This window comes from Scatophagus argus, chromosome 23 (genome assembly GCF_020382885.2).
Source record: "Scatophagus argus isolate fScaArg1 chromosome 23, fScaArg1.pri, whole genome shotgun sequence".
Taxonomy (NCBI): domain Eukaryota; kingdom Metazoa; phylum Chordata; class Actinopteri; family Scatophagidae; genus Scatophagus; species Scatophagus argus.
In genome coordinates this window covers 10,160,204-10,180,590 of record NC_058515.1, presented here as the reverse complement: position 1 = coordinate 10,180,590, position 20,387 = coordinate 10,160,204, and the positions used below count along the sequence as shown (strand labels likewise).

The 20,387-nt window shown below is 40.5% G+C and overlaps 1 protein-coding gene across 5 annotated transcripts in view; it reads right to left on the bottom strand.

Annotated features, from left to right (window-relative positions):
- Positions 1-756: 756 nt before the first annotated feature.
- The window catches only part of arap2 (ArfGAP with RhoGAP domain, ankyrin repeat and PH domain 2), a 102,334-nt gene continuing 82,703 nt past the window's right edge, over positions 757-20,387 (bottom strand). For 4 of the 5 annotated variants that reach the window (XM_046381571.1, XM_046381572.1, XM_046381574.1 and 1 more), the window contains 11 exons: positions 19,771-19,918; positions 18,202-18,279; positions 14,813-14,887; positions 14,085-14,202; positions 11,539-11,667; positions 10,607-10,743; positions 9,566-9,648; positions 7,153-7,188; positions 6,037-6,100; positions 4,032-4,157; positions 757-3,325 (listed from right to left, as the gene is read on the bottom strand). In XM_046381571.1, coding sequence (XP_046237527.1) covers positions 2,972-3,325; positions 4,032-4,157; positions 6,037-6,100; positions 7,153-7,188; positions 9,566-9,648; positions 10,607-10,743; positions 11,539-11,667; positions 14,085-14,202; positions 14,813-14,887; positions 18,202-18,279; positions 19,771-19,918 — 1,348 coding nt within the window. In that variant the 3' untranslated portion in view covers positions 757-2,971. The remainder of the gene's footprint in view (positions 3,326-4,031; positions 4,158-6,036; positions 6,101-7,152; positions 7,189-9,565; positions 9,649-10,606; positions 10,744-11,538; positions 11,668-14,084; positions 14,203-14,812; positions 14,888-18,201; positions 18,280-19,770; positions 19,919-20,387) is intronic. The other variant, XM_046381573.1, reaches the window with a different exon arrangement.

Here is a 20,387-nt window from a genome sequence, read left to right as displayed (position 1 = left end):
AGGCCACGTTAAGTACATCCTGTATGTACATACAGGTAGACACTACATGTACGGTAGCTGAGTAAATGAAGTTATTTTCCAACAATGCAGCCATACAAGCCGTTCAATAAACAGAGTGATACGGTCAATGTCGACACAGAACGACGCTGCAGAGATTTTCACTGAACTCGTTTGGAGCCATATGGTGACCTTGGTGCACTATAGGCCTCAGAGGGATGGCAAAAATGCTGGGTTATACAGTCACAGAGGACGAAGGACGTAAATGTACATACAGATGACAGTCCAAGGAAAGACGCAGAGGACCTAGAGATGGATGAAACAATAGTTTTGTGCACGTCTTCCCTACTAAAGATGCGATTTTAAAACATACACACATAGTGTATTATCTCATATAGCAAAGAGGTTAGTGTATAGAAAAGCTGCTCGGAATGAAAATGACTGTCAACAGGCCAATTAAGTAGGAATGTACAGTATTCATTTCTACCACTGCAACAAACATTGTAACATAATAAAGGCAAGAGAAGAAGGCATATTTGTACAGTGCAAACACAGCCCTAATAAGAAGTGCTCGGACCACGTATGCACAAATGTGGTAGCTTTATGATTAGAATATGAGGACATGAAACAAAGGACAAGCAGCTGGTGTATGAGGCATAATGAAAATAAAATGTTAATATGAATTTTTCATGGAGGAACCTGTGTGACAGTTGCCTACGTGTGCATTTTCCGACCGCTATACATTATTCAACAAGAGTGTGCGACTTGAGACGGGGAGTTTATTCTTACATTTCACTCGAGAGGAAGCAGAATTTGATGAAATCTATGAATAAAATGACAATATAATTACATTCAAATAAGCCAATGATGGAAGATCTTTGTGTTGAAATCCACAACTGGGCTTAAGTTGGCTCTACCTGCTAAGTCATGCGGATATGTTCCTGGGAGACAACAGCAGAAGGAAATCTATCCAATGAGATAGAAAATCCCTATATACACTTTAGTAGATTTACAGGGTGCAAAAAGCCCAAATGACTGCATTACTATATGAACCTGGAGACAGCAAATGCAATATTAAAATACAGATAGAACACAGACAATAAGCCATCAACAGCTGAATGAAAAAAAATCCAATCACGGCGCATAATAAACCTGAAAGCAATGAGGGTAATTATCATTAAACAACATTGATGTTTATCACGCTTATCATTACACAAAGTTTACTTCATTCTTATGTTAATGTCTCAGGCACTACTTTTGTTTTATACCCAGCTGTAATAATATGATGGATTTGGGGTGTGTCTGTAGTTTCATTTCTCTGAAACATTTTCTGGGTCTCTTTCTTTCTGTTACACACTCGTACACTGACACCTCTGCTATCTCCATTGTTCCCACCATCTGCATTTCTGTGGAAACACATCAAAAGTCATTTTTAGCCAGAGTTTTTTTTTTTTTTTTTGGCAAAAATAGATTATTTTTAATATGCACCGCTCAGGCGATGCCCCACTGTTCTGCATTTCTCCTGACATTATCAATGTGGAGTTTTTTCTCAGCAAAAGTCAGTAATAAATACTCCACATCCAAGCAAATATGAATAAAGACATCACATGTGTATCATTTGAATGTGTCTTGAATTATTTGGGAAATTTAAAAATATCATTTTAGACAGTAAATTTTACACCTGAACTTCAACAGAAAAGCCACGAGTGTTTTTCTGTCCAGCTTGTTGATTCATCGCTCAAGGCCTGTTTCTGACTGAACCCGACATTCCAAAGTCTGATGGTTTTACAGGAGTCAGCAACATATTTCGTCTGATATATCTAGTTAAACACAGTCTGCGCTCAACTTCATCCAAAGTGGAAATCATCTTCTTGAGTCAGTATTTCCGTGGATGTGGTGACACCTGTGGTCACTCAGAGCTCATTTCGCTAATGTTTTGGCAATGTAACTTTTCAAACTAAACATAAATCAGAGAAGCAAATGATCACTTATTCATGCCCTTCCAGACCAGCAATATTTTATATTTTAACATGCATGTGTACCAATAAGCAAATGTGTAAAAACTTCTGTTTAACGCTCAATATTTTGTTTTAGTAACGAAAAAGCAGAATATGAAGGTGCAACTTTGGTGGTGCATGTTAAAGCAATCTGCAGTGTTAAATGGGTTAATTTATACTGTACATGAAAATCACATCTGATGGCAGCCAAGTTAAAAGTTGACAGTGGTGCACAAGAGAATGAGAATGAGAGAGAATGCTGTTAGCGATAAAGGTTGGGCAACTGTTTAAAATATTTGTGTATGTACAAAAAAAAAAAAAAAAAAAAATTACAAATAAATAATTACACATAGAACTGCTCGCTACCAGCAGCTAATACTGCATCTCATGATTATGAAAACTTGAGTCTATTAACCACAGCTAATGGCTGGCAGGCCTTTCATCCACTTTTCTCATCTCTTTGCAGAGATGGTGAACACTGCCACTAATAATTCAAAATTCAATTAAACTAAAGTTTAACTCCACTGTGTGAGGATTGAAACAACACAGTACTTTCCAGATGTAGTCTACACATTAAGAGACTGGAAACTCAGAAGCATGAAGCAAGGGTTTCTGGAAGGTTCTGTGGTTTGACAGCTGAACATATTTTTGTAACGTTCTCTGGGTTGGGAGGAGCGGCATATAAATCACGTTTTGTAGTGCTTGGGTCAGCGCCATGTCCAGCTGAGGTCTGCACGACCTCCAGAGTCTCCTTGCACCTGTTTTCCACATCCCTTTATATATACAAGTTTAAAAGCACACCTCAGGCTATGATTCCTCCCCTCATGAAAGCAACTTACTTTGGCTCCATTTGCATTGTGTGGTGTTTTCCTCTTTCACCCTCCACATCTTTCTTTCTCTCTCTACTCAGCCCTGTAATGTCAGTCTTACTGCTCAAGCTGTAGATTCTCACTACCTCACTTTCTCCTCACGTCCTGTCAGTCACTGCTCTTGGCACTGCGACCAGTCTTGCTCAGCACAGAGTTTAGTTCATTCAGCAGATTAGGTGGCATAATAGCATTCCCACCCAGAGGTCTCCGGCTGACGGTCTTACAGCCACTCTGAGGAGGAACTGGCAAAGGCAAGGGTTGCGAGTGTCTGGATGAAGACGTGGAAGTCAGGCGTTGAGGCTGGCAAACATCCACAGAGGGTGTTCTGTGCGGGACTGCCGGGGCCTTGAGCATGTTGATGTGCTTCGGGCAGTTGTCTGCGGTGTTCGTTTCATGGTGGGTAGCGGTGTCCTTGGGGGACCTTGGGTTGCCATCTTCAAGGGAGTTCCTACTGTCTGTTAGCTGTGGGCAAATATGGCAGATAAAGATGAACTGCAACGCACTGAAATCAAGTCATTTTTCATGTCATCTGAGTTATTAATAAATCAGTGAAAAGCAGTAAAACACGACTGTATGAGTAAGATGTAGTAACTTCAATTTGAGTTCTTCCCATCATGACAAATGAGTGAAGTCAAAGTATACTTTGGTTACTTATACAGAGGTCAAAATCAGTTCCTGCAATTCAGACTTTTCATGAGTGCTTATAATTTCCCTCTTAATTTCAGATCTTGGTGTTCTGAGTGAACCATTTAAAAAGAGGACCACGGGTCTCCAGTCATGCTACTGGCCTTCTTACAGTTTGTGCTATGAGGTAAATGCTGAACATCAGCATGCTAACCACTCATGATGACAAAACGAACATGCTGAGGTTTAGCAAACACTGTATGCCAGCAGCAGTTGCTAATTAGGGCTGAGCACAAGTATGGCTGAGGTTGATGTGAGTGTCACGTCAGTTTGCATTTATTTGGTCAAAAACTAAAGCATCAGAAAGAGCGTCTGTGCCAAATCTCATGGCAATCCACTTGATAGCTGCAGACACATTTCAGTCCAATAAGCCACGCCACTAGCTAACAATCTTACATAAAGATCACAGTAGTGATGACAAGTCTTTTAAGCCAGAATTGTTTTTGATGTTCATTTGACTGAGCCGGGGAATGAGATTTCTTACCGTTTTTTTTAAACTGGGATCAGGTTTTGGAATCTTCCGGTCTGCAGTCACAGCTCCCACTCTGGATGGTTTCTGATACGCGCCTTCTTTCGAGTTAATGTTCTTTAAACAGAGGTCAGAACCGTACTGAAGACACACACAGTCAACAGTAGGAATTAGGAGTACAGTCATTTGGGAACATGGTAGGTGACAAGGATAATTCATGCTGATTCGTTACCTCTTTTCTTTTAAAGTCATGCGTTTTTTTGGATGGTTTATGCTTAGTTTCTGCAGAGGTCAGTGTAAATGTAATACACATAAATACACTCATCTCTACACAGACAGACATGGGCACATTACAAGAAAAATCCAGTGCTATGTTAGCATTTTTACTATCAATATCCTTCATCATAACTGCAAATAACTACTAGACAGTAAGGAAGAAACAGGACAGGTTGTATAGGTAGAAGCCGCTGTTTCTGGACAGGCTAACACAAGCGTCTTTAAAAACGAGGGAAAGTCGGAGGGCGATGATCCTCTGTGTGACTGTGTTCTGATCCCTGGCTAAACTTTCTCTTTAACAATGTCTCCTTTTATATCACTGTGACCCCCAGACCTATAGAACTGTCTCTCTTTAACAGATCCTTCTTTCATCACTGTGAGGACCTGTCCTTGGACCTTTATACCCTCCAACCACCCCAACCCCCTACACTCACCAACACCATCCATTCCACCTTGCTTCAAAATTAGGTCCTCCATCAGTAGTTGCTATGGAAACTGTCGGAGCACACTGCTCGCTAACAGGTAAAAGAAAGGAAATCAAGAACACTGAAGTGCTCTCCGTCTACTTTCTCATCTACACTTTCTCTCTGCCCTTCCCACAAACCCCTGTGTCCTTCCCACAAGCCCATGTGTTGTGAGCTGACAATCCTGATATTTAGTGGATTTGGGAGGAGAATCCTAATATTTTTAGCCGGCTCCAGTCTGCTATAGATTTACTTGTTGCACAGCTAAGAGCTTCTGCAAAGAGCAGAGAAGAGTCACTGAGCTCACTGAAATAAACACCTTGAAACAACAGACAAAAATTGGCTTCCCCTTTAGATCAATCTCTCCCTGACAGTGTTGCCCTTTTTACTTGCTAACCCAAACTAAGGCACTAAAAGGCTTTTACAGTAAGCACCTGTGATAAACAACACCGCGATGCAGACGGGTTCCCATAAAGGAAGCTGGGCAGAGGGCTAATGCTGATTCAGTGCGCTGAGCATACAATAACAGAACAGTGAAATCTCGAGCTGCAGTTAGATATGTCGGTTTCGGATGAGCATGACGCTCAAGTGATTGTCATTTACCTGGAAATGAGCAGAAAACAGACACGTGTGTTCAGTCTAATGAGGAAACACGATGGCTATTTCACAGAGCAGCGAGAGTGAAAAATAATGCAATGATATGACACATCCGGAGCCATTCCCGCTGTGTTTGCTTTGCCTTGCATTATTTATGTCATATGTGCTGTGTCAGCGACTGACAGCGACAACACTTAGCTGTATCTTGGGGCTAAGTACCACAATGTGATTGTTATGGTCGCCTTGACCTTATTCTCACAGCTTTTCCACATAAAATGATTTATGTTATTGCTGAGTGACCTCGAAAACTTTACAGTTCTCTTCCCGTTTATGTATTTCATCTGCCTCACAGCACAATGGAAATGGATGATTGGGGGGAAATATGATTTATCATATCTCCTTATTCTGAGATACAGATTGTAAAAGATGATTTATTCAGGGCCTGAAACCGAGTGTATTTTTCATCCAAATAAGGAAGGGAAATGGAGGATGCGTCCGCAGTGCGTATGTCACTTTCACTGATATTTTTGGGTTGCAACACAACAGTAAAAAGCTTTGGAAAAAGGATACACGCGCACATCCTCCTACACTCCTAAACTCACTGCCTGCTCTCTCTCTCATTAAAATTACCTCATCGGGCTTTCGCATGAGCGCATCCACACCTCCGTCGCACATCATCTTACCTTCATCCTGATGATGTCCGTCACCCATGTGACCTGCGCCTCCCTCTTCTCGCAGCAGAAATGCCTGAGGAGGGAAGGCTCAGTCACATCAGTCACTGATTTCCACCTCGTTACTTTCACACTTACGTTAACCAGGTGAGTGGATCTGGTGAGTCACAGCACTGGACTCAGAGTCTTCTTAGGAACAGTTCATTGATCATTGTAAATAGACTTGACGACAGGTAGGTTGGCTGTCATTACTTATGATTATACGATTCTGCCCAGGTAATGTATCCCTTTCGGCAGTGATTAGTGCTGTAAGTAATGATGGGTGATGGTTTGATGATGGTTTAAATAATAACTGCCACCATCTCACATTTGTACAGTATTCAGTTTGATTTTTACCTTTTTCTGGTCTCCACTTGTGTAGTCATGTGCTGTGCTGTACTATACTGCCTATTAATGTATGAACGCACTTATTAAAGCCCACTGAGGGAAACTTGTTGTTATAAATAAATAAAAAGGACTAAAATTCATAGTGATGCCAGGTCTTTTTCTCTTTAGCCATACACTGAGGTACTGAAGGCAGGGGTAAATGACAAGTACTCCCTTTTTTCATTTCATTTTTCCTTTTTCTATTCTCCTCCTTGTTGCATCCAAACGGCTGGAATTAAAAAAGAGCTTTGTTTACAAGTAAGTCTAAAATGTGAAGGTCAGCATTGTTTGAATCAAACGTATGGCCATCCTGTTCAAAATGTCTTATTTAAGTAAGAACAAACATACAGAACATACAAACATTGCTTTCGCCAAGCGACTGCATTTGTGAACGTGTGAACCTTTTTATGAGTGACTGCAGATAGTGGTTTAGAAGGAAGTTGCAAATAGGAACTGAATTTTAAAAAAGAGAAAAAAGATTGTGTATTATTCCACTTCCTGTGAGTCAACGAGACAGCAGCCTCTCACCATCACTAATAACTGCACTGATGGCCCCACTGCTAACCCACTCCGATCATTACAAAGTGCTTTAACTTCAACTTTTTAACTCTGTGCCACTTGATTCTTTCTGTCTTTTAAGTGGAAAGGGTAAAAGTCACACTCATCAATAATTGAACTGACGAACTCTTGCATGGCACTCACCATTGCTGTTTATCCGTGCAGACTGTGAAGCCCCAGCTGTAAAACGAGAGGGAAGAGGGTCAGATTTTTGAGATTTTCAGTTTGCAAACATAAACTTGCAATGTCCTGAACACCAGCTTCATGTGAAAACATGTCTTTTTGGTGAAAGGACACACGGAATTTTAAAGCATGTACCTCTAGAGCCAATCAGCAACGAAAGTCCGCAAGCCTTGTTAAAGATAGCAGTGGGTCAAAACCTTTTCATTAAAATGCAAAGAGCAAAAACAAGTTCACTAAAAATGCTAGGTGCTAAACAGTGGAATTAATTAGATTAATCAGTGCAGTTTCAGCCCACTTGTTTATGCATGGGCAGACCTCAATATGTTCTGGGCCAAGGAGTACAATACACAGAGCACATGAAGCTCACCTATAAGCCTGAAAGCACATGTTTGCTTGGAGAGATGTACGAGATATTGACTCTCTAAAATGTAGTCTTGCGAGTGGGAGAATCCCTGTACTGCAGCGTGATCAGAGTCTGCTGCACGTATATTAAACGATCACATATGAACACGGTTAATTGTGTGATGTTGCAAGCTACAGGAAGAGACCCCTCTTCCCACACAGCAAACTTTTTGTATACTGAAAGGTGCACATATACGCATGTGTTATGTGTGTTACAGTGCAAATTAACCTGCACCGAGGCAGCAGAAGGTGAAAAGACCACCTTCCTGGAGAATACACCTTCCCTGAAACCCTTCACAGCTGTGGATGAACAGGAGCGGAGAAGCAGAGGAAGAACAAAGCGAAAGAGAGGGCAGAGATGGAGAGCCCGAAGCCTGGAGCACCATTCCTGAGAGTTAAGACGGCCGATCCAACCCCGCAGCAGGCCGCTCACAGATAGACCTCTGCCTAATGAGGTACTCGAGTGACTGCCTCTCCTAACCCTCTCACTATGGCTCTTTCCGTTCTCCTCAGCACTCGGCCTTTGCTTCTTTATTCTCCGTATCACTTCTCCCACAGCAAACTCAACATTACATCTATGATAACCACGCTGTATCATTCTTTCCTTTCGGTCCCTCTTCCCCGTCTGTCTTCATCTCCCACTCCCTCCTCTCTTATCCAGTTTTTCTCCCCTGAAGGACGTCGTAATGCAGACAGTCGGACTCATTTTTCATGCTTCCCTGGACTTGAAATTCCGACATGAGCAAAATTATGAGAAATTATAATTGGGAAATGTGAAATATAGGGTTCGGTTTCTCAAAAATCTCCTCTTTGTTTGACCAACAAGTACAGCTGAGGGCTTGGCTTGAGTCATAAATTATAATAACAGAAGATCATTAAAATAAAACAGTGGCAGCAATGTTTTCTATCCCTGGAAGCACAGTTTGATAATTTGTATTTGTTAAAATGCAATTACATTTAATCCATTTCATTACAGTGAAAAATAAGATGAGGTCAGGAAGTGGCTCGCATGTCTCCTGGTTATGCAAAACTTTGAGGGAAGAGAAAAGGGCGATCTATCTTTCAGGACAAACATCCAAAGTGGTGCACACACGCACACAATTAAGGAAAATACACTTGAAAGACAATAGCAATGCTAAATAATCACTAGTTCATCTTAATAACACAGAGGGGTGGCTTTTCTGAAAATGTGCAGCAGTTGCTTGGCACTAATGAGTCACATCTGACCACATTTATTATGCTGCCATATCAAATTTTTGCAATGTAAAAATTACAGTTTGGCTTAATGCATTATTTATTCCGCCAAGAAATATGCAAGGAGGGAATGGAAATTTATAACAAATGACCATTAAACCTAGCTCATAATTGTTGATTGGCTGCTGTGGCAGCAGCATTTGCAGCTGTGATTTAACATCGGGGAAAGCAGGTTGAAATTTATTTATTTAACAACTTCTCATCATCTACATTTCACTAATATTCACCTGCCAACAAAAACCACTTCACCAATGGAAACAAAGGACATAACCTGCACTTTAAAGGAGCTCAAAATGCAAAACCTACAGGACTGAACTTATGCTGTTCTCTGTGCTCTCTTTGCGGCTTATAACAAAGGCATCGTCTGTTTTGTTTGTAGTAGTCAATCATACAAGGACAAACATGCATATTGTACCTTGAAAACAAAAAAAGCTAATCGGACCCATTGTTTCCACTGCTTCTGTCAAAATAATTCTTGATATTTCATGCATGTCCTGATATTTTTTTATTGCATGAGGAGACTTATTTCGAATTCAGTTAAGTCGCTGACTTTCCTGTCAGCTAACAGCACATTAGTTCACTTTTCTTTTCTTGTTTCCTTCTGGAAAGAACAGTGTATGAACCTTCCAAATACATAATGTCTTTTTTGCACTTCACTAAATGACCCCGCATCAGCTCTTAACGTACAGCATTCTTAGTAAACCTGCCACAGATTTACCTGGTTGGAGGTTTGAGCTTTTTCTTCAGGCCCAGGTAACATTTCACAGAGCTGAGTTGGATTGCTTTCTCTGCTTTAGTGGCCTGCAAAAGAAAAAAAAATACTTTGAATATTTTATATGAATAAATTCCTGCAGGAAAAATCTAAATGAGACACACACTTGAAACTCAATTTAGGTGCGTAAACTACAATAAAACAAAATATCCACAAAGTATCTGCGCAGAATGACAATCTAACTGAATCATTACCCATAACCCTCCTCTTCCAAGCTACAAAGAAAAAAGTAGAAGAGAACAAAGTCAACAAAATCAGAGTTATAGCTTGCCTCTTACACCTACACATCACAGCCTGCCACCCATTCCCAACATAATTTGTGCTAAATACAGACCTCACAATAATTGCAGAGGCCAAAGAATATCAATTAAAATTCAGTAACACTTTTAATTTCCTTTGCATTTACTCAATAATTAGACACATTCCTGTGCAACCTGATATTTAGAAAAGCTTTCAATGAAAGCACCCACTCACGCCTATCACCCCTCACCATCTTCTCTCCCACAGTACAGCCAGAGTTACTGCACCTCCATCAATTATTAACACTTCTTCACACTCCTTTACGAATCCAATGTTTCAAACTGCAGAAATGCGCTGAGAAGAAAAGTCCTCCAGGGAACTCGGGCCGGCTGGTCCTCTCTGAGGCACACACTGTACTCTTCCTTTTTTGTAAGAGAGTGGGAAGTCCGTTGCCTTCGGGGTGTTTTATTTTCCCCCCTTAATTCGAACATGTGGATCCCAGAAATGGACATGTCGCCAGGGAAATTAAGCAGAAAGCGCTTGGGTGGAGTTCAGTCTATTTGGTTGCAGTTAGGTTGGTGCCATTCTAACACACTTTGGTTTTCTTAAGCTGTTCTATAACCTTTTAGATTCCCTTGCGATACAAGCTACTCTCTGTTCACCACATTCTTATTGTGTTTGCATGCAAAAACCCCCACGGTGGCAAGTGTTCACAGTCGATTTAGCGGAAAATAAAAGTGTACTTACTTTGATATCTCTGTAGAGCAGCAGCTTCTCTGCGCGAAGTACAACGTATTTGTCCTGGAATTTGTGTCCTGACAGCAGTTTGGAGGATCCATCGCTGAACTTCAGATAGTCGCCTTTTATGATCTGCTTTTGGTATGCTGTAAAGCACAGAGAAATCTATGAAAGAAGAATATTTTGTATTGTATGGTCATTAGTTGAATTATTCATTTAAGTCAGCATTTAGCCGTTTTCAGCCTTCAAAAGATCACAATGCTGTTCAAGTTTACTTTCCAGCACTTGAGGTGGTTGAAGCTGGATGTTTTGTGTCATTCATAACTTTTACCTGTTCCACTATTTGCAACTATTTCAAATGTTTAGACATCACTCAAGCTATAACCAAATATCCATTAACTAACACACAAAGTGGAGGCTTGGCTTACCCATTACTTATAGCTAACTATTCTGACAGAGCAGCCATACTAATTGAATTTATTCAATTGAGTTTATTCATTACTTTTAGCCAAAACTATAAGAGAAGGAAGGGTCATTATGCTCCTGTGCAGCACATCAACAAATTAGTTCTTGGTGATTAAAGGCTCTCAGTGCAGTTAGCATAGCAGTGAATGGAAAAACCACCCCTTCATCTTGACCCCTGGTTTTTGATATTTCTGGCTAAATGTGGGATTTTTTTTTATAATGAAGTCATAATTTTCATGTTTTTAAAGACTTCAGTTACTCAACAATATTTTCACATAACCTTTGATAGGTGAAGAGATACCTACTGGAGTACAAATTGGTTAGAAACTACAGTTACAGATTCAACAATTATTTTTTTTAAAGAACAACTGCAGTCAATCAACCAGGATGCAAAAACAGTACACATCCAAAACAGCACAAATACCAATTAAAAAAAAACATTTTAATGGTTTTCTGCAATCATTTGTACACTTTACCTCTCCCATCAGCCACTCTTTTGGTGCCTGAAAACTTCTTTATAACAAGAAAAGCAGAGCTTGGGCTGTCCAAGGTACTCCACTCCAGCACTTGCTCAAGAATTTTTTCGCTGGGGTGTAACGGTCGCTCTGTTGAAAATGAAAGACACTGGGTCAGAGCAAGAGGCCCGACTGGCAGTTAAATCTGCTTTGAAATAGCAATGGTCAAACATAAGTGGTCATAAAAGTCAACTGCAAACAACAAAGCCATTCTGTGTTACGTGAATTAAAAATGCATGAAACAAACTCACAACCCAACCTCATATAAAATCTATGACTAATTCTGTTTAACCAAATAACAAAATTATGTTGTTGTTCTCCCCATTTTCATCACAGAGCAGTTTAAATTATCTCCAGCGTATCAGGACCTGATTATAAAAACACACTCATGTGCAAAATAGACCTATTATCTCTTCCTAATTGGTGAACAGGGTACATGCTATCAGCCAAAAAAAAAGAAGTAGATAATTTGTGTACCACCACCCCTGCTCTGATGCCTCCGTCTCCACACTCCCCTGTTTTTCATAACCGAAGGAGGTAGAAAGAGCCACAATGGCATAACTTATTCATAACAGTGGGCTTATCTTCTTTCTGGAATCTCTGCAGACCCAGGCCATGGAATTAGTTCCTCATTTCCCAACAAATATTAGCTCCCCTTTTCTGCCTATTGTCCTCGATAACAGTGTTTATCTGTAGCTATCCTCCAAAATGGCTAATTAACGCACTTTCCCTCCCTTCTTTATGGTTTTATGAGCAAAACCTGTCACGCTACCGCCTTCAAAATAGCTTGACTGTTTACTCTTCCACAGACATATTGTCTTGCCATGGAAAATATGCAGAACCGTCAGCAAATATATTCAGTATTCAACACACCTTCATTTTTAGAAGAGGACGGCGCGTCCTCTGTAACTTTGTGAGGAGGAAAAACAAACATAAGAGCATGGTGTAAACTCTCAGTGAACTGATGAAAAGTGCACGGGGACCGCCAGCTAAGCAACTTTGCGACAAAGCTCAACTTTGACTTCCCCTTGCTCAACGCTTTCTGTGGTTTGATCAAATGCTGGTGTACGAGGCACAGGGTGCCATCGGTGCATATTAATGCAAGATGAGGTGGGTCAGCTCCCCAGGTTGATCATGCACAGAAGATGAAGGTAATTTATGACATATGATGGTAAAGATGATTAATTAATGTGCATATCATCAAACTGACGACGCTTCGCTAATTTCTCAGTGTGCTTTCATGTTCACGGACAGTGGTTCATTAGAGAGGTAGCATAATCTTCAAATCACAAGGTCCTTGCATGAGAGGAAGGGTGATCATTGTGTATGCCCTGTATAAGAATAGTCATTTAACTGGTGATGTGGCGCATCAATCACCAATTGGAAACAAGACTAGAAGACTGAAATTATGTTGAGACTTTTAAAACACTGAGATGTGAGAGTTGACAGCAGGAAACAAAATGTTTAGTGCGGTTAAAATTAACAGGGGTCATTCAGAAGTGCATACGCAATAGCAACTAATCCATTGGAATAAAGGCTACAGATGGGAGTAGTCAGTAGTTCAAGCACAGACAGAACTGACAAATACTTAAATCAGAATAAAAGTGAATGATATTAATATTACAAAATTATATGTGCAGTGATATTAGGACAAAACCATTGACTAAAATGGCAGTCATTTTCAGAGAAAACAAAGTGTATAGATAGATAATCACATATGTCAGGCCTTTGTGAGTGTAACACTTCAATTAAGGAATAAATTATTCCTTGACCTTTCTAACTTAATGGAACAATTGTAGTATTTATTACTAAAGATGCTCTTCGAGTTGATTGAAACAAAATGCTTGTTAATTTCTATAAATGGATTCTAAGAAGTAGTAATTAGAGAAAAGGCCTTTTGTGTAAGCTTGAACAGCGTGACATGCTTCAGTTACAGTGCTGATTAGACTGCATCACAGTGCAGGGGAGTCCCCTTGCTTTAAGCTAAACGAGGAGGTTCCCATGCATGGCCTGAAAGCTTAAGCTTTGGTTGGTTGACATTGGAGAGAAAGAGGTGAGGAATGATGCGCGGTAAAGATCTCCAGGAACATATTGCAATTCATGATCAGTGCTTCAAATGGGCACCACAGGCAAAACAATAATGCCAAATAGTTGCATATGAACTCAGTTCTTGAAGAGGTTGCAGCAGGTGCCTCAACATTAAGGCCCATACCACATGCAATAACAGTGCCAATGGTCCAAATCCCACCCTGGGGACCTTTGGTGCATATCATACCAGCCTCTCTCTTTCTCTATTACTATACTATTTCAAAATGAATATAGATATAGATATAGAGGAATTAACAGTACCAAACCCAAGCTTCTGACTATATCCCCCTCTTTAAAGTCTTTGTTTGTATTTGTATTGTTGAACAAATTCTGAGCAGGAATGGTGGAGATAATCACACATCATACATACAGTGTTTGTGATTTCAATATGTATCATTAGGTGATCGGATCCTGTGTACCTAACTCTCCATTCTCAATGACTTCAAAGGTGGTCCAGGAGTCATGGGCGTTAAAGGTGATGTTCTTCATGCTCAGCGCAGTTTCTGCAAGCTCCGCGGACCGCATGCTTGGAGAGAGCTACCAAAAACACAACAAATAGATTTTCTGAAATGATCTCATTGCCTTCAATCTCACCCCTAAAACTTTAAAGTAAATACTTTCTTCTTTGTCAAGTTATAAGCTGAACAGGACTGAACAAAGAAAATGCCCTACCTTACTTCACAGAGAGAAAGTGCAGTATTAAAGCCAAACTGTGATGCTACTCCTCAACCCCATTCACACTACGACCGATCTGTGACAGTCGTCTGTAACCCACAGCTGCCTGTGTGCCTTGTAAAATGCAATTACTCACACAATTAAATCAGATGTTGCTTTGATTAGTTCACTTTTGATTTATTTCAGTGGTGGTAGTCCCATCAGGTTAAACCCCAAACGTCTCAGCCCTGTTCTATCAACCTCCCCACCTCTCATTCTACCCACACTCAGCCCTCATTCCTTCTCCTGCTTCACCTGCCTTCTTCCCACACTACATCTCCCCTCCCTCTTTCTTATTTCACCTTTCCACCAGGGACCTGTGAGAAAGCAGGCATACACACAGACTCATACGTCCAACATGCCTGCTTAAAGTACAAATACATACACACGCACACGCGCATGCGGGCGCGCACACACACACACACACTTATACCTTGATTAAACAGCAGTTCTCTGGCCCTCTCTTTTCCAGGTACACCTCGAAGATCAAGTCCCCAGCTGGAGCAAACTGGGGAGGGAGAAAGAAAGGAAGGAAAAAAGAACATGGACTGAGAGATCAGTTGAATTACAAAAACACTGCAGGTGGATTAATTGGCTTTTCTTTGAAATTCGTGCTCCAGTGTGGAATGAATCTAAATGGAGAAAAGTGAGAGAAACGGTTCGAGGATTTGTGGAAACCAGAGGTCGTTTTCTGAGCCGGCGGCCGACTAAATCCTGGTAGCATTAGAATTCAGCTAAATGAAGAGAACATGTGTGAGACAGACTTGTAAAGGTGGAAGCACAGGGTGCACGTTTCACCTGTGACGAAACAGAAATGCTCAACTGAGGTGTTAACTAAGTGTGCTGTCAATTTAAAAATGTTGAATATGCTCCTTGAAAAATATTCAGAGATTATAGTGGGAATGCAAAAAAAAAAAAAGGGCAAACTGCCAGCACAAAGCGAGAGAGAAACAGGTTCACTGCCACACTGCAGGAAATGAAATGTTTCCATCCAATGTTAACCTTAAAAGAAAAGCACCAGTTTGTAAATAAAATCTCAAATTTCTAGATTAGATTAGATCTATATTTTTTTTCTAGATTTCTAGATTTTAGCCATCTACTCTTTGTAAATTCATTCATGAAAGCTCCGCTAAATGATTAATACAAAATAAAAAGCTCAAGATTTGATGCACCATGAAATCATGAAGCATCTAAGCCTTTTGTGACAGTCAATATTTAAAGTTCAGCCATGAATAAATTAATTTGCTTTCTTGTTCACAATTAGATGAGAAAATCGATACCTCTCTCACGTTTGCCTGTTAGTTAGTTTGAGGCAAGAGGCACGTAGCTTAGCTTAGCATTCAAACTGTAAGGTAGCTTGGCTAACAAAATACACCTACCAATGCCTCTAGAGCTCGCTAATTAACAATCTGTACCTTGTTTTTTACAAGCTGTTATGTGCTGTTTCCATTTCTGCTTGTAGACACAAACAACAACGGTAAGCTAAATATAGCTAAACCACATCCTGGTTGCAGTTCTGTATAGAACACATGACATGAGAGTGCTATCAATCCTTTGGTCCAACAATTTGCAAGAGTGAAAAGACTAAGCTGCCTGTAGGAAATTAGATTCCCTGTAATATCGTCGTCAGTACAAATCACCACCTTTGCGTTGGCGTTGTAATATTAACTGCATTCAATTAAAAACACATGTTTTTCTGTGTGGTAAAAAAAAAACAGAGAAGTTAAGAAGGAAAGTGAAAATGTAGCTCTCAAAAGAGACAGGGTCACAATTGAGGCACCAGATCTGCACTTCTTGCCAAATGGGGTGGTAAACCAACGAGCTAGCATGTTGTCATTTTAATTTACAGGTGAACTAAGGTTTATTATTGACTTGAGCTGGGAGGAATATCGCAGGATTAGAGGGAGAAACCCACTTCTGACTCCCATGGCCCTAATACGACATAAAATGACAGTCATCCAAACCAGTGGGTCGAAAGCTATAATTGTGAAAATGTCACACACAGATATGGGTCCATCTTGGTTTGCTAAGTACACTTTTCCTGCTTCCTTTCCATTTTTATATGATGGGAGGAAGACCAGGCATACTCTACAAACATGGCATTTGTCGAGCAAAAAAGAAAGACAGGAAATAAAGATGTTGCTGAAGAAGTCTTAAAATGGCACACCTGATGGTGAGATTTCACAGCAAAAAGTAAGAAAAACAGCAATGATCTATCTGAAATAAAGACATTTCTAATCTTTACCAAAGTCATAGTCTTTCTGCACTTGTCTTGGCTGTAAATGCAAGTATTGATTTTGAAGTGCCACTTCTAACTTACAAGGCATGGCAATGCCTTACACCTCATTATTTCACTGATTTACTTACTCCCTCAGTCTAGCCACACTATCCACTCGCAGGGTGCAGGCCTTCTTGTCATTTTCTGCTTCTAAATGGAAACAGATGAGGTCAGAACCTTCACCTGAAAGGCCCGAGCCCTTTGAGACAAGCTTCCTGCAAATGTCAAAAGCCAAAGTCTTGGTATTCAAGAGTGGGCCTATTTGTTCAGCAGCATCTTATACCTTAAATTCTACCTGTACTTTCTTCTCCTGTTTGCCAATGTTCCTACCGAAATAGACCAGGGTATGAAATGTCTGGTTTTTTTTAGCCTTGCCAGCATTGTGGTTTTGTGTAGAAATTACGAGGTAGACTAGGTCACAGAATTTTGTTTTCATGTTTGTCTGTTAATGACAAATGTTCAAAAGAAAATCTCTCTAATAACTTCGCTACACTTTACATTGTTTCAATAGTCTGAATAAAAAAAAAATACCCTTTTTTTCTGAAAGACAGCTTATATAAAACCTGACCAACACACCAACTTAAATAACCTGCATGCAGGCCACCACAAGTGCAGTCTGTGGGTGGGAAATTACATTTTTAAGCAACACTTTTTTTTCATATTTCTTCAGGTTGAGAGAATCAGTCCAACAATGCAGCTCTGCATGGAACTGATTAACTTTTCCAAACCAGTTAAGCTCACTGGTTTCATTTGCTCTGGCGCTTGTGCTCCATGGCGCCTGCAGACATATTAAAGTCACGTCTAACAACAAAAACAATGAAAATAAGACAAAGCAAGAAAGTCCTGTGTAAAAAAAATGATTTATGTAATCCTAACAACTTTAAGCAGTGTTTCACTTAATATTAAATCATCCTTAAAATAAGCGCACCCATTATCTCAACAGACACTTTTCCGCCACACTTACTTGTAATTACACGAAATGAATGTTCTTTACGAAGATGATCGTAACTTTATTTTTCTGCCAGTCTAAAAAGCCCAAAACCCCCAAAACTTGTGTCCATAACCAGAATGTTGTGGCAGTCTTCACCTCAGACAGCTTTATAATAGCTCTGGCTTTCCACTGAGTAACCCTCCTGCCCCACAGCAGCAAACATGTTCTGAAAGGCTACGAACAAGGTGGAGAGCAGAGAGGAGCGGGCATAAACAACTTATTTCAGATTTCAGCAACAACAGCGGCATGTGATTTAATTTTTTTCCCTCAGTTATCTGAATGAAATGTTTTTCTCGTCTGAGGCATCCAGGCATAAAGTACCTGTGGTAAAGGTTAACAGGAACAAAGCCCTTTTTACCTCACCCGCCTGCTCCTGCCTCCTCTGCTTTCCCACCATACCCAATCCCCTTCATTTTCGCCAGAAAAACAGGAAACTTGTTCAAATGAAATCCCTGATATGAGAGGCCCTGTCGCATGCAGGCAAATCAATACACAGAGAAACAAACAGAACACCCGTTGGTGATTTCCATTTGGGTTCTGAAGGTTGGCTTACTGTGGTGTCCTTCTTGTCGTTCCAGCGTGTGATGAAACTATTCTCTCTCTCCATCTGTTGCACCCGTTCTTCATTGACCTGTTGGTAACACCACAGAAACACACCAGCTGAAACTCTGCCGGTGAGAAACTTTCTGATCACGTAAGCCACACTCAAAGAACATTAAACTGCCTGAGAGAATCAAAAAGCCATCTTCCAAAGTAATATAGTAAATATAATACATACAGATACAGACTGGATTAAACCAGAGAAAAGGTGTCATGCGCAAACTGTAGTGGGTTGTTCAGCTAACACTTCTAAAACTAATTTTGAAGAAAGTAGTTGGCTGTGAGTGTTTGACACAGCTCAGCACCAAGCGAATACTCTTTTCATTCACAAAAGCTCTGTCTGCAAAATGATATTTTTGTTCCAACGTTTTTTTTTTAACACATCATTATCATTTTCAGAGAACAATTTGCTTTGTTGGAGTTAAACGAATGGCAGAGAAGATTGGGGGGAGAAAAAGAAAAAAAAAAACCTCACAAACTCATGGTGTGTGTGTGTTTAGGCCTGATAATGGGCCCCGTCAACGACATCCAGCATAGAACTGCCGCTTTAATTAGCGGGATGTCTCACTCTTTTATTTTTTTATGTCACAGTGTGTGTATTCACTGCTATTGGGCTCATGATTGGTTGAGCTTAATGGCTATTTGTCATGCGAATGATGGCATCCCGAACCGATTTGGAGTGAATGGTCCTCCTTTAACGTCAGAACAAGAGGGATCCAGGCGTTCTGCTGGGAATTAACGGCCGCTCTGTGCTGCGTATCCCATAAGGCAGGCAGCTCTCCAAAGGTAAAACTGATCCCAACCCCCGCCCATTCGCACATCAGCGGAGTCAAGTCTATTGTGAAGATTTTGGCAATAACAGTTCTGCTCCCCAGATGGTTGAAGTAAGAAAGTGTAAATAAAGTCACGCCTGCAGGTTGGTTTAGATATGCAATATGGTAATAGTATATGAATACTTTAAATGTTGTGATTTTTTTTTTTTCTTTTTCATCAGCCATTGATTGGAGAGTCTTTATGTAGCAGCCCACACTGCATAAGACTGCACATACTGGACCTTTCCTACAGTTGTTATAAGCAGAACTATCCAACACTGATGTATACACTCTTTTTCAGCTCAAAGGAAGGAAAAAAATGTGATTTTCCTTCCTTTTATAAAGCTCAGACTCAAAATCCAAGGTTCCTTTGGTATTTTTTGATTTTAGTTTACCTGTTTTTCCAATATTCTTTCTGGAGATGCATGCAGTTGGCAAAGACATCTGTTTCCACATTTGACTGTTGCTTGTAACAGCTGAGCAGACTGACATCTAATTAAACAACTGGTTTGCCATGGTAAATATGTAGGGCTGAAAGTCATAAGAGAAGCAACCTGTTCATGCAATATTTTTTTAACTGTATGATAACATTTTTACCAATTACGTAATAGCTGTTTAGGCAGTAAAACTGATGCTATCTAACTGAGTACTCGAAGACATGTGGCTCAACAGTCAGTCAAAAAATCATTGAATAAAACATTCTGACTCACGCTGAAGAGTGTAACGTAGTTGCTGATGAGGTCACGGACGACGCTGGCTTCCTGTGGCGTTTGTCCCTGAGTCTGGAACAAGCAGGAGGAGAAGACAGAGGCCAGTTTTTCGCTCGGCATGTGGTTGAGGTGGGAGCACTGCTGAATCCTGAATCACACACACACACACACACACACACAGATCAACACAAACAGTTCCTATCTCCTGCACAACACCTCTCTCATGCCCACACACACTGTACACAAACACACACACAATTTAGTGAAATCTTAGGCCACGGTCCAGATTCAGCAAAGGGCCAATTAAGTCTCCTGCAAACAATCTACATCATTAACATAATGCGGCTAAATCACAACCATCCTCTGCAGGTTTCAGAGGGAATGTTGTGTAATGTGAGCATCAGTGAATGAGACATCAAGACAGCCGAATGTTTGTAAATGCAATTGAAGGTAGAAGAACTAACTGCTGACGCTAGCTTTGGTTCTCTTTGGCTCCTGCACTTTGTGTGTAATGCTGACGCTGTGAAGTGCGCGCAGTGTTTGTGTACGTGAAACAAAGTGTTATTGTTTCATTCCACATCAGTGGGGTAGGTTAATGGTTCTGCTCGCATCCTGCA